The sequence below is a fragment of the Suillus fuscotomentosus genome, assembly GCF_016647785.1.
Source record: "Suillus fuscotomentosus strain FC203 chromosome Unknown F5891scaffold_7, whole genome shotgun sequence".
Classification (NCBI taxonomy): Eukaryota; Fungi; Basidiomycota; class Agaricomycetes; order Boletales; family Suillaceae; genus Suillus; species Suillus fuscotomentosus.
The window spans coordinates 420086-439130 of NW_024539519.1; the positions used below are offsets into that span (position 1 = coordinate 420086).

The 19045-nt window shown below is 47.6% G+C and overlaps 7 protein-coding genes across 7 annotated transcripts; 3 read left to right on the forward strand and 4 right to left on the reverse strand.

Annotated features, from left to right (window-relative positions):
* The first annotated feature begins 922 nt into the window (after nucleotides 1–922).
* F5891DRAFT_683784 (uncharacterized protein) lies at nucleotides 923–1991 on the forward strand. The gene is made up of 2 exons (XM_041372779.1): nucleotides 923–1097; nucleotides 1159–1991. Exon 2 carries the CDS (start codon nucleotides 1162–1164, stop codon nucleotides 1954–1956), a length of 795 nt encoding a protein of 264 aa, XP_041230874.1. The 5' UTR covers nucleotides 923–1097; nucleotides 1159–1161; the 3' UTR covers nucleotides 1957–1991.
* Nucleotides 1992–2221: 230 nt separating this feature from the next.
* On the forward strand, nucleotides 2222–4272 carry F5891DRAFT_1102766 (uncharacterized protein). The gene is made up of 2 exons (XM_041363606.1): nucleotides 2222–2343; nucleotides 2395–4272. Exon 2 carries the CDS (start codon nucleotides 2525–2527, stop codon nucleotides 3809–3811), a length of 1287 nt encoding a protein of 428 aa, XP_041230875.1. The 5' UTR covers nucleotides 2222–2343; nucleotides 2395–2524; the 3' UTR covers nucleotides 3812–4272.
* A 204-nt stretch (nucleotides 4273–4476) lies between these two features.
* F5891DRAFT_1008683 (uncharacterized protein) lies at nucleotides 4477–7190 on the reverse strand. Its single transcript, XM_041360548.1, has 7 exons — nucleotides 6356–7190; nucleotides 6168–6305; nucleotides 5733–6117; nucleotides 5569–5680; nucleotides 5499–5515; nucleotides 4779–5445; nucleotides 4477–4720 (listed from the first exon to the last, which is right to left on the reverse strand). The coding sequence occupies exons 1-7, from the start codon at nucleotides 7065–7067 to the stop codon at nucleotides 4574–4576; spliced, it is 2178 nt and encodes a 725-aa protein (XP_041230876.1). The 5' UTR covers nucleotides 7068–7190; the 3' UTR covers nucleotides 4477–4573.
* Nucleotides 7191–8571: 1381 nt separating this feature from the next.
* Nucleotides 8572–9564, reverse strand: F5891DRAFT_976256 (uncharacterized protein; the record flags this gene model as incomplete). Its single annotated transcript, XM_041376590.1, has 5 exons — nucleotides 8572–8975; nucleotides 9015–9094; nucleotides 9147–9188; nucleotides 9241–9281; nucleotides 9331–9564. 5 exons carry the CDS (start codon nucleotides 9562–9564, stop codon nucleotides 8572–8574), a joined length of 801 nt encoding a protein of 266 aa, XP_041230877.1.
* A 3383-nt stretch (nucleotides 9565–12947) lies between these two features.
* On the reverse strand, nucleotides 12948–14204 carry F5891DRAFT_976257 (uncharacterized protein; the record flags this gene model as incomplete). Its single annotated transcript, XM_041376591.1, has 8 exons — nucleotides 12948–13126; nucleotides 13173–13244; nucleotides 13379–13437; nucleotides 13561–13607; nucleotides 13850–13937; nucleotides 14017–14027; nucleotides 14076–14143; nucleotides 14192–14204. The coding sequence occupies 8 exons, from the start codon at nucleotides 14202–14204 to the stop codon at nucleotides 12948–12950; spliced, it is 537 nt and encodes a 178-aa protein (XP_041230878.1).
* A 1041-nt stretch (nucleotides 14205–15245) lies between these two features.
* Nucleotides 15246–16890, forward strand: F5891DRAFT_1139270 (CoA-transferase family III domain-containing protein; the record flags this gene model as incomplete). The annotated part of the gene is given in 8 exon segments (XM_041364869.1): nucleotides 15246–15383; nucleotides 15440–15750; nucleotides 15803–15816; nucleotides 15864–15884; nucleotides 15933–15973; nucleotides 16030–16179; nucleotides 16229–16575; nucleotides 16593–16890. 8 exon segments carry the CDS (start codon nucleotides 15354–15356, stop codon nucleotides 16888–16890), a joined length of 1212 nt encoding a protein of 403 aa, XP_041230879.1. The 5' UTR covers nucleotides 15246–15353.
* Nucleotides 16799–19045, reverse strand: F5891DRAFT_683982 (uncharacterized protein). Its single transcript, XM_041372780.1, has 3 exons — nucleotides 18839–19045; nucleotides 18721–18780; nucleotides 16799–18666 (listed from the first exon to the last, which is right to left on the reverse strand). The coding sequence occupies exon 3, from the start codon at nucleotides 18653–18655 to the stop codon at nucleotides 16994–16996; it is 1662 nt and encodes a 553-aa protein (XP_041230880.1). The 5' UTR covers nucleotides 18656–18666; nucleotides 18721–18780; nucleotides 18839–19045; the 3' UTR covers nucleotides 16799–16993.

Below are 19045 nucleotides of genomic sequence, written 5' to 3' on the forward strand. Positions count from 1 at the left end.
CTGGAACTTCGGCGTATCATCGATTCATCATTGATCAGGTAGTAATAGTTTTCGGAGCTCGATACGAACTAGTGTTTGAAAATGATAATCACCTGAAAACACGAGTTTCATCATGCACGTCGCTACATGGCCCGTGCCTGTTCCTCAGGATGACGTCGGTCACCGTAGATAGTGAGATCCGGGACCTACGATGATGTCACTTGAATGTAGTGCCAGTGCACGCCTCGCGGCTCTCTAGATCTATAGCTAGTATCAATATTGGTACTGTTAAGGTAGCCGTAGTTGAGAAATACCCAAACTCGTTGTTCTGATTATTGCTAGCTTGTATGTTCTGCTTCGCTTTCCATCATGCACTCGCCGACACGTGACAAATGTCACACTGACGTGGAACTCGATGCAAACTCGACTGCTAAGGTAAGGTTTCAAGTTGACGTTGACTTGGCGGCTAGTTCCTTACCGACTTCAAAGTCACGGTGCTGCGGCGGCAGGAGGGCGTTCCTGAAATGGCCGGTCTTGGTATAATAAGTCTGTCTGGTACAGAAGTGACGATGCTCTGACGGAGTTTGAAGATGCCGGCACCCCCGAGCATCACCACCAGTCAGGGGGCTGCATACCAACACACGGGCCATGGACATCACGTCCCTCTTTTCTGCCATGATCAGCTTGCCACAATTCCACTTCTCAATATTACCATCTTTACAGCTAAGCCATGGTTCGAGCTGCGTGTAAATGGAGGATTCCATTGACACCACCTCCGGTTGGTGGCGGGCATGGTAGCGGAATGACGCGCGTGCGAGTGGCTGATTCGACTCCGCTTAAATTTGCCGAGCGTGCTGAGGGATGACCGTCGGTTAAACTGGCTTGTCTTCATCGTTCCCTGCTGCCGTGTTAATGTTGGGATGGCAGCCGGAATCTTGACATTCACGGCAGGTAATGACAAAGACAAACCAAGCCGTCCACGTCATTGTGAACAAATCCGCAGTTTAACTTGGTACTTCTGCGCATTCAAGTTGTTGTGTAACGCTAATATAAAACTGCACTGTCAGGAGATAAGTTAGCATCTCAACTTACAAGTCTGAACGCCGCTTCTACTATAGGTTTGTCTCTCCGCCGATGAAATATGATAGCCCCGACTCAAAAACCAATATTTCTGTACAGATCATGTCTACCGAACCCGAGTCACGCCCCCATGTGGTACTCTGGGGTGTCGCCAAGCCACCCAATGCACCTAGCTCATCTGGCTTTTGCCAAAAACTGGAAGTATTCCTCAGATTTAGTGGCATATCATACGAAGTAGGCGAGACTGTCCCAATGAAGGCTCCCAAGGGCAAAGTTCCCTTTGCCGATATTAAACATGACGGGAAAACTGTCACCATCCCGGATTCTCATTTTATCATCCGCTATCTCATCGAGAACGGGCTCATCAAAGATCCGGACACTGTAGCCGGCTTGACTACCGTTCAGAAGGGCGAGTCGAGAGCATGGCAGGCGTATATTGAAGAACTGCTATATTCTGCAATCGTTCGAGATCGGTGGTACATAGACGAAAACTATGCAGTGACTGCCGAGGAGATATTTGGGAGCATGGCCTGGCCCATGCGGCCGATGATATCTTGGTTTTTTAGGTGGAGGGTGATGAAGTCAATTTGGAACGTTGGGATGGGACGTCACTCCCAGGAAGAAGCTCAGTCTTTACAGAAAGAGGCTTTTGAGGCTCTCGAAGCAAGGATGTCGGGCCACTTGTATTTCCACGACGGCGAACAACCAACGGGCATTGATCTTATCATCTATGGTTTCCTCGCCAACACACTGGCAACGAGTGGGAACCCGTACTGGGCGGATATGGTGCTAAGGAGTCCTACCCTCCTGGCATTCACAAAAAGGATGACAACCTTGCTCTTCCCCGAATACAAGCTCCTTTTACATCGCATCGAAGCAGTGGAACACAGTGGGTGATTGGGTTTATAAAAGGAACAAATTTCCTTCTATTGTTGGTCCGCCTGCATGTTTCGTATGGTTTTGTCGTTATGCTGGAGTAGACCATCCTTTCTCCCGTTTGTAACTGATTATCACCATGACATTAGTGTACACTTCAAGTCCAAAACTTGTTGTCATGATCTTGCCGCAGTATAATTTAAAAGAGCCGACTGCCGCGGATCGGTTACAGCAAATATTATTCATTACGTTCCGTAGTACCGTAACTAAACGAACTTACCAATCTTGCCACATCTCAGCGCTTAGCTGTTGCCTGCGAGGTTCAACACTGCCGGCGACAGCGACCAAGGCTGCGCCTCAACGTTCAACGAGCAGCGTCGTGCAAATTATTTGCTCGCTCGACTGAATGTAGGTATTATCGTTTGACTGAGTGCTAGGTGTCATTAACATATTCGGCAGCAAGCTTATCGTGCCATTATTTCATTCATAGTATCTGTGGCTCTCACTCCCTTCCGCTAAGGCAACACTCTTTTCTTGATTTCAGTCGTTCCAGTCATTTTCATTTTAACCATCATCGTACCATTCAACCATGTCCCATCGCCCCGATGTCCTGCGAAAACGACAGACGCTGGGTGGTCTTTCCGGATCCGTGATAGTCACTGACACTTCGCCCACCGCAACTGCTCTCGTTCAAAACACCACACCGATACCTGGTTCGGGTTCCCAGACGGGCATTCAACTTGCCTCCTCGACACCTTCCGCATCACCGACTTCGTCGTCAGTTGCACCTGCTGTGACCTCCTCCTCACCCACTTCCTCTTCCGGAAATAACATACCATTAAGTACTGTCATCGGCGCCTGCGTCGGCGCATTCATCGTCCTCGTACTGGTAATCTCTTTAGCCATCCACTGCTCAAGACGAAAAAAGCCGCAGCCCCGCAATGCTGATAATCCGTACCGCCGGCGTTTCCATTTACAACATTGGGATCGCCTAAATGACGACAAGGAGGGCCAACAGCATGGGTCGCAAAGGCCTCAATCTGGGCCGATGGAGAAGTTGGGCGCAATGTTCCATCGTACACCCAGCACAATCTCTGGAGAAAAGTCCTCTGATACCCATGGAAACCGCGAGTCCATAGGCACGATGCAGCACTTTGCCAAGTATCATCCTGGCTTGGCTGAGGAAATGGCATCAAAATCTGCAGGTTTAGGTCACCAGGTTGTCACTAAACCTCCACCTGTACAGCGGTTTATGAGCCGCACTCAAGCTGATGGTGTGCCAACCATTTCATGGGACAGCGATACTGTCGGTGGGGGCTCGCTCTTCTCCGTGAAGTCGCGTCTATCTGGTACCATGTCACCTACGATGACTGCGGTCAAGTTCACGCCACCTGCAACTGTGTCTGGGTCACATCGCTGGGAGAGTGCAGAGGTTGGCCATATCGATGTACATGGTTCAGAGATGTCAGAAGCGGGCGATTCACGCAATCCTTTCGCGGATGCGGCTTCCGTCAAGAGTGGCATCAGCCGACGCGTCACTAACCCATTCTTCAATGCGCAGGAGAAACCCCAAAAGCGCACACTCTTTGCCAACACCACACTCGAATCCAATCCCTTTGCCGACTCAAATATTCCCACTTCGAAACCTTTCCTTGAAGTTGAAACTCGCTCAAATAGTGATACCAGCTCCAACAATTCCCACGCTATGCAAAGTCTCATCGCTGCACTGGACATGTCAGCTGGGCCACGTCTACCCGTGTCATCTATGCGATCATCGAATTACTCCCATAGCTCAACAATCATGTCTTGTGATGAAGTTGATGCTGTGAGTGTGACAGCCTTCCCATATCCCCCAACGCAAGTTCCACTCAGATGATCCACTTCCAAAACAACACGCTTCGCTTTCCATTAATATGTGCAAACTTCATTTCGCATCAATACATACTGCCATCTTGATACATTATTTCATATTTGTATCTCGCGCATCCCACCTTCATACTTTTTTTTTCATGGGGGCGCTTTACGGTCCGGTATCGACGTGTACCCCTCCCACTTTGTCACTCCTTGATCTTTTGCATGGGAGCAGCTTGTTTTGCGCTTTCCCTGTTACGTTGCATCTTGTCCTTACTACTTGCTATCCAAATTGTTCTGAGGTAGATTTGTTATATTTGTTATATTTATTGTTACTAGCTTCACCATCTACGCCTTCTCATAGGAACCTTCAATGAAAAATGAATAGGGTAGACTTGTAAAATGTGAGCGCTGTCACTTGTGCGAGGCCTTCAGGATGTCAAAGTCTGTAACTGGTGCAACGACAATCGTATTCAGAGCATACTGGTTTGAACTGAATTATGATATTTGTTTTCGTATCTATAGGAGTTCATATCATAAACTCGCCACATGCACAGGCGAACTCTGAATCTAAATGAGTAATGTGTAATCTTGCGGGCGGAAGCCAGGTGGACCACGATTGACAACCTACTTAAGACGTACCGTGACTGATAGAAACAAGAACTTTCCTTCGGTTGGTTCTTGTTTTCACGCTAAACAACATCCGTGCATAATTGTTGGGCCCCATGATGTTGGTAGCCCGTGTAGTCGTTGATCAATGATTGATAATAATATCTTGTGACCAACTTTAACTTGAGCAACTGCATTGGAAGCCCAAAAATCTCTTGTCTCCAAGCCCACAAAGACGCCTTTCCTCTCTTATCTCTGCTGGGAGATCATCGCTTGGTATGTCATCGCCTTCTGCTCCCCACGGTTCGAAAGGCGTGCATGCCATCTAAAACGTCACAGTGAGCTGCTGTCAACCGCAAATCGATGACGGGTGGGTGCCTCACCTGCATCACTTTCGCCATGATACGTTTCCCACTGTCATGGTCCGCCTCAACTTTTTTGATAAGCTCCTCAAGTACCCACTGTCTGAGCACAAAACGTGGGTTCACACTTTTTGCAGCGTCTTGTCTGGCGCTGTCAAAGTCAGCCTCACCAGCCCACTCTTCCCCATGACGCTCGGTTTCAATACGTGCACTGTACTTGTCCAACCAAGCAATCCATTCTTCAGTAACTTTCCCATGATCCATGCGGTCCGGATCAGGCGTCCCGCTCAAAATCCCCTTGATGAATGCCTCCATTCTCTCACTATCATCTTCCTTCATCATCCCAGTGTGGAAAAACGCAAGCCGTCTAAAAGTGCCATGGAAGTCTAGCTGTTGCGCCTCCATCATGTCCAAAAGAGGCTGCATGATCTCCCGCTGGTCCGTTTTCTCCTGACGGCGAAGCCCCAGGCGTTTGCGCATCAAGTTTCCGTATTCGATAGCGCAAGTTTCTTCGATAATCTGTTCCATTTCTACTTTAGGAAGTTGTTTGCCTTCTGTGCGCCATGAGACGAGTGTCTCAGGCGTGGCTGAAGATGCCCAGCCGGGTTGGACTGCTTTGTTGCCTTGTGCAACTTCTGCACCGATAAGTGGGGAGAGTGCATCGAGGAGAGCACGACAGGCGTAGATGCTGTAAGTGTGCTGTTAGAATGTCGGAAGACAGTTGTGACTTAAAAGACCAACATCATGTTTGGCTGATACTGGGTTGAGCGTTAGTTAGCTTACGAGCGGACATGAATAGTGTTTGACCCACCTTGTATGCATAGCGACCTTCTCCGTCACTATGATTACAGATATGGTAAGAGTCGAAGACGTCCATGAATGCATATGGGCCGTAATCTATCGTCAGCCCAAGGATCGATATACTGAAACCAAATATTCAGTCGCCTAAATTAGAAGTGGGAAGAGAGGTTTCACTTGTCCGTGTTCATAACACCATGCATGAATCCATAGGCCTGCCAAGCAGCCACCATCCGTGCATTTCGTCTTGCAACATCAAACAAGAGTTCTTTACCCCAAGCATCACCAGCCTCCCAGTCGATACCTTTCAGTTTTAACACTCTCCTCGCAGTCCACTCACCCAACTGTCGCAAAGCCTCATAATCTGCGTCTTGCTGACCGCCACCGAGGAAGAAAGAATTGGATGGAGGACTGAGGGCTTCAAAGTTACCAATACGTATAAATGTTTCTGCAACGCGTGTGGCGATACAAGCGGTTTCTGTACGCTCTCGTGTGACTGGTAAGTCAGGGAGGGAGATTAGACTTAATGACCTGGTAGTCGGGATCGAGAGTGCATGCATGGCTACAATTTCGTCAGTGCAAGCCCGGCACTACCAGCAAGAACATCTTCACCTTCTGAGCAGAGGTATTCTCGGATGGATGAGCGAAGTACAGCTAAACCATCCGCAGTGCGGGAGAAGGGGGTCCGTCCAGCACCCTTCAGCTGTATTTCATACGTGGTTTCAGCGTCTTCGGGGTGCGGTGTTACATCTAGCAACCTGTTAAGACATCCTGGAGCAGGCGTGGAATAGATGACTGACGAATTGAAATGGCGCGGCCGTCACCAAGCTGACCAGCCCAGGAGCCAAACTGGTGGCCGCTGTACCTGGCGGACCAGGGTGCAAAGCTAGGGCCAAAGCTGGACTCGGGTGCCATCAAAACGGCATGACCACTCAAAACATCCACCAATTCCTGCCGGGCAGCCTCAGCCTTTGGGGAAGAGGTCGAGATAACCTCTTCTTCTATCAGAGGGGCCAAGGCCGGGTTTCCCAGCACTTCAAACGCATCGCCAACGTCTAGATGTGGTAGGCAGTCTCTGAGGCACGTCTCAGACAGCCCGATGAGCTCCCTCTTCCTATCTCTGAGCTTGGAGGTATATTTGTTCAATGAAGGCTGAATTTGACTGCTAACTGTAGACGAATGACGAGCTTCGCGCTCGCTGAGCCACTGCTCGATGTAAGCAGCCTTGTCCTCGATGACGGCAGGTGGGTCAGGCGGTGTGATTTCGTAGGGAAACTCTAGTGGCATTGGATTCACATACGAGAAGTGTGATTCTTTGGAGAGTAGCCTTGCACGCCTCTGTAGACTTGGTTTGTTTGGCAAGACATCAGAAAAGAACTCTGCTGGACTCAGGGTAACTGGATCTGGGGTAAGGTTATGCGTCACGATGTGGCTTGACGGCGGCAGGGGCAATGAGGAGATGGGTACTTTACGAAAGTTTGCCATTATGGAACGAGCACGCAGAGTGTTCATGCACAGCTGATGGAGAATGACGTCGAATTCAAGCACTGGGAGGGGCCGTGTGTTGACAAGTGTTTATAATTAAGCTGATCGGAGTCACGGTAATTCAATGTGGGCCAGCCACTCTAAAAAAAACCACTTCCGTGGTGGCAGGACCTACTATGTGTGATGAACGCAACGTCTCAGAAGACTGAAGACTGGCTTCCTGTGGGGTGATTCAGGCGTGTCTGAGTCGTTTTTCGTTATATATACACCAGACCAATAAATCAGGATCAGCGTGCCCGGCCAGCATACAAGATCGATCGGTCAGATTCGGTGGACTATTAACTAGATCTAACGAAGTGCGTGCATCGTCTTGTCGTCATTATGATCATGTAGCCGGATATCCGAGAGCAATTGGGGGCGCACTGAATTAGGTATCTGAAGCGTGTTTGGAGGCGCTGCAGGAGTGATGGCAGAGTTGCTAGATGCAGGAAGGTGAGCATTCAATCGATTCAATTCTGACTTATCACGTCGACAGTGCCCATGCTCATTGAGAAATTAGGACACGCACTTTTTCGATTATTGCGTGTCTTCTAGACTACACTATGATGATCTAGTAAGTGATGGAATTCCTAAACCAATACAAGTTTGGAAAGATCATCAATGCATCACGAGAACAGCATTCAAGAATTTGGAAGCAAGTTCCCGACATCACGAACAGCTTTAACGTGTAGAGCGTTCAGATATATGTTTACCCAGTTCGTTACTCAATCGCACCCATCCAATATGCCCTTCATCTCAGATATCCCATTTGGTGGCCGCTGATCAATGAGATATCGTTTCAGCAAGATGCAACGCTGGTCCCACCTACACCTGTACGAAGCTGGAATTGTCGCACTAGTCTTTGTACCTCATTCTGCAAAGTTGGCAAAAAAACAGCCAATCCCATGCATGTGATTCTCGCGAGAGAGGCATAGGGTGCTCAGGCCTTGGACCATCAAAAATGATGCTTCGCCACTGATAAGGCTGTTGGCTTAGAAGCCAGTATGTGTGCGATGTTACTGAAAGGACTTGTTGATGAGTTATGTGTCTGGGAGTTCAGTCAAGTGAGTGTTGAATTTTGACGCTGCCCTACTAAGGCTACCACGATACACTCTTCCGGGAAGAATTCTGGGCATAGCTGGCTCAGACTCGGACACGGCCTGTGCACACATTGGCGATTGATGCTTGCAGCTAATATTTGTGCTCACCGTCTTTTATGGGTTACCCTCCTGGTGCACATTGAGTCATTGACAATGTAGGCTTTGTACTCGTTAGCAACACCGAGTCCCGAAACTGCGCTGTGCCCAAACTTCGTGCATGCAGGCCCTGCCCGAGCTCAGCTCTAGCGAGCCTATTTGCGACAAGTTGATACTTATTCGCTACAAACACCAACAATGATCTTTCGCCTCGCAGTGTTTATGCTTGAGACTGGCAGGAGATAATAATATAATGACCGACTCACTTCTATAGCAATACCTAGGATGAACTTTTTTCATGCTACACTCCAATATACCAAAGCAGCCGAGGAAGCCTTGACGACCACTTGTCCATTTGACACTTTTTCCTCTACAATGTTGCCTTCTGCGACACCAGAAGCAAAAGTTTGCCCTGCCCAAGTCGTTAAACTGGCTGACACGACATCAGATCCTGGGGCTGTCAACCACTTGACTGTTACTTCTTGGGTGTTCTTCGGCAAATACGCAGATATGTCGACCGTGGTATCAGGACGAGGGTACGTATCCGTCTGGCTGTATAACTCAAGGTTTAAGAGCGCGAGCTTAGTTGGGTAATCGTAACTGTTAGCGGATTTTTCGTCCCAGAAACCGTACACCGAGATCTGACCAGCAGAAAGATCACCACCTGCGGTCGTAACTGACGATCCATCGGCCTGTCGCCCTGGAAAGATATTTGAAAGGCGTAGTGAATTTGAGTAACCAATGGCCTCAGTCACGAAGAGGTAAGCCGAATATGACGGAAACACTTCAATGGGGCCATTCGGGTTATCGACAGTGGACCTGTGGAATCAACATCAGTCCAGAGATGTCGTAAAGTCACATATCGACATACCAGAGGTTGTAGTGTGCATGAGCACCTTGATGCACATACATACTGGAGATCAGATTAGGCTACAAGTTCATCCGAGGCACCCTGGATCACGTACCGTGAGACATTGATGGAAGCCGCGTAGAGAATCGTGTCTAACTACAGAAATGCTCAGATGTCACAAAATATAATCCTTTTGTCAGCGTACCAACCATATAGCCTGGCCGAATGTGTCGCTAACGTTGGCTCGTCCACCGCAGGAAACAGAATTGAATTCACCTTCGTCGTGGATCAACATATATTCAACATTTAATCTTATAATTTGCCTCACCAATAACAAAAGCATCAGGTCCGAGTTGGGCACGAACGCTGTGGATACGGGGCTGCCACAGATCCAAATATCTACTGGAGATTGGTGTACTGTGATCATAGCAATAGCCATGACTTACTCAGCCAAGCGTGTGTGATTTACCTAGATCCTTATTGCAATTAATAATTGCAATGGATAATCGACAGCTTGCGTACCAGGTTGGCCAACGTAGCGCCGGCAGCGCTACTTGGATTGCAAACCTATTGATAAAGGCTATTTCAGGTTCGGTGTGGGTCAATCGGGAGCTTCCTCACGCTGTACTGGTATGTGTGTTCGCTACACGTGGCGACAGTGTGTCCGTCGTTGGCCCCGGCAGCCAGAGCGCTAACACAGTCAAGTTGTGCATCTGTTTGTGGGGTGTTATGCGGCTGCGGAGGGTTTTCAACAGTAGCCCCAATTTGAAACTCGGGATAATCAATGCTCAACGCCTTCGAGATATTGATAGTCCATGGCTAGCATCAGTGAACCGGTGAAGAAAGTAGAAAGCCATATATCACAATATATAGTACACAATCGCACACATCAGCATAATTCTGCCATCGGTCATTACATTATCATGTTTGACCTTGTAGAGGAAAGAAGCGTTTTTCATTTTCTTATATCTGCTTCCGATGTCAAAGCTACTCAGGAAAAACCTCCTTCTCAAATTGGATGAAATGCGATCCAACTTGCACAAATCTGCAAGAATTTGACGATTTGGCAATCTGTCCAATTATTTTAATCCCTTTCAAATTTTCGTAAATAGGATCTCAATTCACGACAATACTAGCACATTATTTTCAGGCAGCTTTTCCAATTCAATTAAATGATATCAAGCAAATTCCATTAAATTTTAAATCTGACATAAACAGCGAACATCTATCTATCTATTATAGATGAGAGCGAGTGAGAGATATGTTGTTGTGTCGTCGTTGTATCCGTCGTCATCATCGTTGTGTCGTCGTTGTTGTGTCGTTGTGTCATCGTCATCGTCGTCTCGCATCATGTCGTCGCGTCGTCGTCGTGTCATCATCATCTCGTCGCATCGCGTCGTCGTTGTCGTCGCATCGCATTGTCGTCGCATCGTGTCGTTGTCGTCGCATTGCGTCGCGTCGTCGTCGTCATATCGTCATTGTCGTCGTCGTCGTCGTATCGTCGTCGTCGTCGTCGTCGTATCGTCGTCGTCGTGTCGTCGTCATTGTCGTCGTCATATCGTCGTCGTCGTGTCGTCGTCATTGTCGTTGTATCGTCGTCGTCGTGTTGATGTTGTTGGGTTGTTGCTGTCGGGTCATCGTCGTTGTCATCGCACCATCATCGTCGGCCAAAGTGGCAAGTGAGAGTAGCGATGAGTGAGAGCGAGTGAGAGCGGGAAGAAAAGTTCAAGTTGAACTTTTGTGAGCGCACCGTCACATGAACAAACATATACAAATGTTGGACTTAGGATATTTCCAGCGCTGTAGCACAATTGATCCCGCTGATGCCTTGTAGAGCGCCGCTGTACTTTCACATTTGCAATAAGCAGCAATCAGAAACATGTAAAGCATTGTTTTTAAAATACTTAATGTAGTCTTATTGAAAGCGGAGGCCGCTGGAAGCGGTACAGCCAGTTTCAAAAGTTGTCCGCTAAAGGTATCTTCTCACGAGAAGGGCTTGAATAGCATTGTAATGGGATAAATAAATAGGGCCAAACGACAATGCACGAAATAATTGGGATAAGTCTACTACCACCCCTCATTATCTGAAAAGGAGGAATGTCATAGCTTTGTGACTAAATCTAATGGTATTTTATATTTGTCGACAAATGCCCGAGGCTCTTTCCATCAAAAGGCCTTAAATAACATTGTAATTAAAAAACAAGATCAGGTAAGATGTCGAAGCTCAAAACAATTGGCTCAGGTATACTACCACTACTCATTGGCTGCAAAGGCGGAATGTCCCAGGATTGTTATAAATCATTCATGTTAAGCTGGATTTACAAGCATACATGAGTATATATGTGCAACTCAAATTGCTCGCAGTATATAAGCTAATATTTGGCGGCAGCAGAATTACATCGTGCTATACTTCCCACGGCTACAATATCGAGGACTCATCAATTCACTGATGTAAATACAGAACATGTAAGACCTCATCAAGGAGACAGATAGGAATAGAAATACCTCCCATATAGCGGTATACGTCTGAGGGTCAAGTTTGGGGTTATAATGGTCTGGTTCATTCCCTACTGAAGACGAGTAAAGGTTAGACCGGGGAGGGTCAGTAGGAGAAACGAATGACTCACGTTCGAAGCGAGAAATTTGGGGTGAACCAAGACCCATCCATGCTGCTTCAGCCATATCAAGAGTTCCGGTATAATTCGAACTCCCTAGATTCTACACGGACTAACTAGGTGCCGACATCCAATGATCTGATAAGTAAATGACCCACGAGTGTCATGACGATCTTCGTCCCTTCAGGCAACAGCTTCACACAATTCCAGAACTGGGGTCCAAGCGTAGTGTTTCTTAGTGCACCCTTGTCGTCGATGAAATTGTATAGGGCAGCCTCCTGATTCGGATCCCAGAATGTCGAGTCAGCAGTAATGCCACCAATGCGCACTTCGGCTGAAACCCCAGTACCGTTGCCCAGACGTATCAGGTTGTTTTTGGAATTTTCAATTTTAGTGTGAGATACTTTTACGCCGTTTGACCGTCACGTGATGTCCGGATTCGGCCGGATTTCTGGAACCCTTCTGCTTTTGGGGGTGGGCAAGTCTTTGTGTGCTGCTTTTGCATTCTTTCTCATTGCTGGCCAATGCAATCTATGTTTCGAGTTCCTTTCGATGAACGATTTGCCAAACAAATCAAATTATCTTGTCGAGTCCCACCAACTGTGTGTGAATCCATGACAAACAAACAAATCTATGAGGAGGACAGTGCTAGTCCTAAGAGACAGAACTTTGAAGCTAGTTTGTGTGCATGTGTGTGTGGGGGTGGTGAAATGTCTGTGAGTCTTGAATGGTTGTGCCATGGATCAGTGTGTGTGTGCGTGGATGGACGAGGCTTCCTCTATCAACTTGGGAAGACTGAATGCAGGTTGTGATTGTTAGTGCTGCTGTGGTCCGGTTTGGTCTGGTTCACAGAGGGTCGAGCGAGAACCAAGAACTGGACCTAGGTCTGGTTCTACCAGACTCGACGAACCTCAAACTGGACCTTGGCAAATGGTTCAGAATGGTCAGGTCTGGTTATTTTCAGGTTTGAATGTGAACCAAACCAAATTTATTTATAATGAGCAAAAAAAAAACATAGGTAGGACTTGTTGTGGTGCTGCAGTCGATGGTCTCAATATCAAGAAGTAGGAGGGCATGAAAGATGGGGCGTGGCATGAGAGAACAGGTGGGAGAGAGTTAGCATGAGAATGGGCACAAGAGGACAGGTACGAGAGAGCAAGCATGAGAAAATGGGTGCAAGATAATTGAAGATGAAGAAGTCACTCACCTAACACCTCAAACTCAGTGGTTTTGGTTGCCTTTGTCTTTGTTGGTGCATTGATTTTAGGGGTGGAGGCGGTGGTTTCGTGAGAGTGGGATGATGGGCTTGCAGGAGGAGTTGCACAATAAGATGTGTGGTCTGATTCGTCAGTTTGAACCATGGTTCAGGACTGGACCACAGTAGCACTAGTGATTGTCAGCATGAGGCAGATGCTACAGGAAAGATGCATACTAGTAGTATGGACAGAGGACAACTTGACAAGCACTGCAAATTTGGTGAGAAGTAAATACAGCACTATAGAGCCTGTACGCACGTAGACAGACACTCATATGTTGATCATTAACTAAAATCCAAAGTTGTTTAGAATTTGTTACAGTGTCACAGGCCTGTCACAACCATGCATGCATCAATTTCACCTGGCCCAAGAGCTGACACACTTAAACATCTATCTCTACTTGTAGGTTTCTTAGACAGGGTCACATGGCTGAGATGAGAGCTAGAACAAATATGTAATCTCAGTATCTGGGAGGAAGACTCCAGGTGCTATAAGTACCTAGAACAAATATGTACTAAGTCTTTGTTAGTAGCTGGTACATTATACGAAGGTAATAGCACTTACATCTCAGTATCTGGGAGGAAGACTGAGATGCCTAATTCTACGAGAGACTGTTTTTATGTGCAGGTAGAGCAGGAATGAATGAAAATTAATCTGAGACCTTTTGATATGACATTCAGCTGATGATGAGCAAATGTCCAAGAAATGATGTGCTTGCACCTAATCCAACGTGTCCGACGCGCCTCTCAACACTACTCTCATGCTGTCTGTCTCACTTTATGATCATCCTTGGGAGCTGAAAAACATGCTGTCGAAGGTCTGTTTGCAGTACAGTACAGCAGGAAAGACTTACAACAGTCTTTATCTTGGTTTCACCCGCTAGGATTTGTTGAATGGCTTGTTGTTGTCTGAATCGTTCGAGTTGAAGAAGACCAAGAGAGCTGATGGCAAGGCATGAGATGTCAAATAGAGAGTGCAAGCACAAGGGGAGAAGGGGCAGGCACGAGGGAGAGCTGACACCAGGCCCGAAGCTGCACATGTATCAAGTTTCATTCTAATATAGCGAGAAAAACACTCACAGTATAAAGTCTAGCACCCATGCAGATGAGCATCTCAGTTCTGTTTCCAGAGACTGAGATGTGAGTACCTATACCATACCTTATCGTAAACATATGCTGACACAATGTAGTCTTACCTATCAGGTACATGTTTTGTTAATAAAGAGTTCTGTTTCCAGAGACTGAGATTCTTACCTATCAGACTCCTTGTGACCCTCTTGCTTGTTATAAATGCCTTTATGGCGTGTATAATATCTGTCCTTGAAGTTCTTGTCTTCACTATTATTGACCTGCATCCTTGGAACGACAGATGACTTAATAGTAGATATAGAATAATAAACTAATGTTTGGTTAGAAAGAATGCAAAGCAGCACGCAAAGACTTGCCTGCCCAAAAGCAGAAGGGTTCCAGAAATCCGGCCGAATCCGGACGTCACGTGACGGTCAAACGGCGTAAAAGTATCTCACACTAAAATTGAAAATTCCAAAAACAACCTGATACGTCTGGGCAACGGTACCCCAGTCCTCTCTTTTAGATTCTCAAAGAGATTTTGAGAAAATTTGTTCGGATAGGATTGGTTTCCTATCAAACCTTCGAAGTAGGCAGTTTCAACACTGAAGCTTGCGAGGGCGGGGTTTAAGGGTGGTGTTGCATCCGTTGGGAGCGAAGCCGGACCGGACAGCGTCAATTTTGACAGACTGCGAGACAAAAGAGCATGTCTCGCAGATACCAGTGCGACACAAGGCAGAACTGTAGCCAAGAACCACATCACGCAGGAAGAAACAAGTGAGGTCAAGGATACCATCTTAATCACACCTCACCGTGGCAGTATTTTATACGGATGAGAAGAGAGCATGAGCGGTCCGTGAATACAAATTCCAGAACTATCCGTATGTCCAGAGAAATGACAGGTCACAGAACGCGAAAAATTGGTCATGGAAAAGCCTAGGTATCCCCCAAGCCTGCAGTTCGGCGAAACTTTCCAATGGATAAACTTCGGAGGTAGTCACCTTGGGGCCTGGAGGTCACTTCCTTTCTTTGACAAAAGTCATGGCAAAACAAAGTTGCCCAAGGTTCCCACATGCATATGGGAGTAGCAACGTCACGTACGGAGAAACTGTTGGTCGGACGAACGGAGGAAGAATCAAGATGTTTGGTCTTGCTTGGCTATGCCCTCTAAGAAACAACCAAAGGGCTAACCGGAGATTCTCATTGGCTACCGACCCATGTTCACTGACGTCTAGGGGAGACTAGCATTTACCTGCTCACTGACTACATACGACGTCGAGATTCTAATCAATGTCGCTCAATGGCATCAAAGTAGTAGAAGTACGTTGCAGTTGGCCTTGTGGTGAAACAAACAAACAAACGACGAACGTCCACAGTTTGCGGGCCTGGCACCGGGTCCATTCGCGGGTCTGGTACTCGCTCACAATGGGGCATCCGTTATCCGCATTGATCGCCCTTCCTCAACTACCAGAGATCTACTATGCGCGGGAAAGCGGTCGATTGCGTTGGACATGAAGACTGCGAGCGGACTGCGAGTTGCGAAGGATCTCATCGCTAAAGCAGACGTTCTTATTGATCCATTCAGACCCGGAGTGCTTGAGAAGCTTGAGCTCGGTCCTGAGGTGTTTCATACAAGTGACAAGCGGGAAGGTCTGAATGACAAACTTGTATATGCAAGGCTTGTAGGGTGAGGGTACACACCAGCGTCTGAAATACCATCCAGCTGATACTCCCTCGAGGTTCCCAAGAAATGGTATGCATGTCAGGTTTATATTCTTGCTTCTTCTCAATGATTTCAAGGCAAGCACTCTACTATGGCTGGTAAGTATCATCATATACGCGTGGTTTAGTCTAAGATTCCCGTCACAGGCCATGATATCAATTATATCGCCCTTAGCGGCATTCTCTCCGTGCGGCTCGCTAAGCGCTTGTTCTTTGATGAAGCATGTCTGAACTCTTCTTGCAGATGCTTCCGGGAACAATGCACAAGCCCACCTTTCCTTTGAATCTAATTGCTGACTTTGCTGGAGGCGGCCTACTTTGTGCAAATGGTATTTTACTGGCTATTATCGAGCGAGGTAGGAGTGGCCGTGGACAAGTCGTCAATGTGGACATGGTACGTGCCGGGGCATTTAGTCTCAATGATTTATAAATATAGGTGTCAGGTTTCTGGTTCGCGTTATATATCGTCTTTTCCACTTCTAAGTGCTGGGAGCAGTGCCTGGGCAGGACCACGAGGCACCAATGTCCTTGACGGTGGCGCGCCGTTCTACGATGTTTACATCTGCTCAGATGGAAAGTGGATGAGCATAGGGTGTCTTGAGCCCCAGTTCTTTGCGCAATTCGTTGACAAATTCAACGAGGTCATGAAATCCAGTGGAAATCAAGGGAGCTGGTCACCGCTACGGTCGACACAATACATAAAGGAAGATTGGCCCAAACTTCGCAAGTATCTCGAAGACGGGTTCAGAACCCAACCAAGAGACTTTTGGACAGAGGTTTTTCACGGCAAGTATTACATCACAGAAGGGTTCTGCTGATTAATTTGCCATCATTAGGCACTGACGCTTGTGCAGTTCCAGTCCTGTCTCCTACGGAAGCAGCTCAGCTCCACGGATCTCCCTACCCTGTTCCTCATCCGGAGCTCAGCAGAACATCGCCATCACCTCTACAAGATGAAATCAAAATACTTGATCCAGGGAAACATAGTGTAGACATTCTCAGAGAACTCGGGTTATCTGAGGAGGACATGAGGCAACTCGTCGCTGAGGGAGCATTGGGTAAAGAAGCACGGGAACTAGTAGAACGTTCCAAATCGAAATTATGAAAAACGAGATATAACGTCTTAAAGACCATAACTAAACCCTAATTAATGCTGAAACTGATGAACAGGTACGCAGAGAGTATGAACCAGACTTGTAGAATATCTATCACGCTGGTGCGTCTACCCGTCTTCGTAGCTGCTGAAACGAAAAATTGGGTGGAAGAATAGTAGCTAACTGCTGCCGTATGCCTTGAACCTGTTGGAGAAACTGCCGCAACTGCATGCCATATGCCTCAGCGACAACAGCCCAGTCGTATTCCTGCCCTCCATCGTATAGCAGTGCAGTAATTTGACAGGAAACAACCTCGGTAGATATGAACTCTTTGGCTCGATTAAGCCCCCAGTGGAACTCGTTCGAAAAGGGACCTGCATTTGGTCCTTTAAAGCTGAGCTTGCTGAGCGGTCTGCCCAACACTTTGCGCCCTGTGACCAATTCCTGAAGGAGGTTCATCGTAGGCGAAGGCTCGTCGTCAGGGACACCACCTGCGCCGACCACCTGCGCGCAGTACTCATGTGTGTGCAGGGTAACAGTGCGCAATTCTGGCCACAGTGGTGGGCAGCCGTGAATGGCCGCTTGTTTATCACTGTTCACGAGCATGCGTATCAGGTAATTTGTTTTGTCGACAGGTACAAGCAGTTGGGAGACACCAGGGGTTGCGCGAAGAAAATGAATGTCCATGTCCTCGCTAAACTCGCACTTGATATACCGTAACACCTGCAAGGACTGGAACGCATCCGGATAAGACTGTGTCATGAATCTGTGAATTGCAGATATTGCGGAGCAATTCATATCCACGAGGTAGAGGCTCTCGATATTAGGCGTGGATATCACGTCAAATATACGTATGCCCGTTGACACGGCGAGGCCATGCACCACTAATTCCCTCAATGAAGGCAAGAGGATAGGCGGAATAGGGGCTACATTATTCAGCTCTATAGCCGATTTCACATGGAGCCTGCGGAGAAACGGGAATGCTGACATTGCTCGGAAGAGTTTCTCGCGTGTGAGCGGGAAGGGTGGCCCTGGTGGTGGGCAAAAATGGAGTGTCTTTGCTTCTGTTTTGGGCAGGATGACTGCAACGCTGTCGAGCCTAACATCGGATAACAAAGGAGCACCTTTGGTGAAGAGTTTTGCAGAAGCGATGGGACCTGCAGTCGACATTGGTCCTCTGCACATCACTCGCAGCCGTGTCAAAGCAGGCGCGGACACGTTACGAAATGTTGCAAGAAGCGACGCCAAAGCCTCTCGTGAAACTGCGTCAAGAACCAATTGTCTGAAACGGGGAAGGTGTGGTAAGATAATATTGGTCAACACGTGCTCAATCTGAGGGTGCTGTCTCCATGGCCCGATGTATACGTCGAGAAGTGACCCATCTGACCTCTTCAAATATTCCATGAGTGAATCCTCTTTATGCGAGAACGGGTAGTGAATAGAGGACCAAAGGGAAGGTGAGGTGAGGGCTACCTCACGCCAATGACTTGATACATGCGACAGTCGTACCTCAACGGGAGACTGGTGGAGAAGGAAGAGAATGCCAGACCATTGTGGATTGAGCTGACGGCACTCCTCGAATATCATCGAAAGGACATCAGAGGGGATACGTGACACCGCTGCCTTCTGATTCTGTATGCGAGCTGCACGGACCTGTAGATTGCGGATCGAGCGAGACAGCTCGTCCTGTGAAGACTGGAGTACCCGAATCTGTTGTGTTATCTCATCAAAATCTTCCTGAGTATTGCTGTTGACGCTAGCCTGGTTGTGGTTCATCGACGGCACGTCTATGAAATAAGTCAGCTGCTGCAAAAGATCCCATGTTGTCTGATGAGGCTTACATCGAAGAACAAAGAAGTTCAGTGATATTTTCTCGTAAACCTCCCAGGGTTAAAGGGCAGCTATAAAAACACGTTGAGAACACGTTTTCTTGAGGAGGTTAATGTCGGAGGGAACTACCTGAATCGGACAAGGTGCGGGGGTGAGCCAGCAGTAGTAAAAGGTCAGACTCCGTCAGAGATGAAAACAAGACTGTGGTCAAGCGAATTCTCGCAATCAATCGGTGCTGGTGCGGATCCGAAATCTTGTCATGATGCCTCAGTGCGGCGGCTACGGTCTGGCCCCATCACAGTGGTGCCATATGATCTAACGGAAGTGGGCGTATCG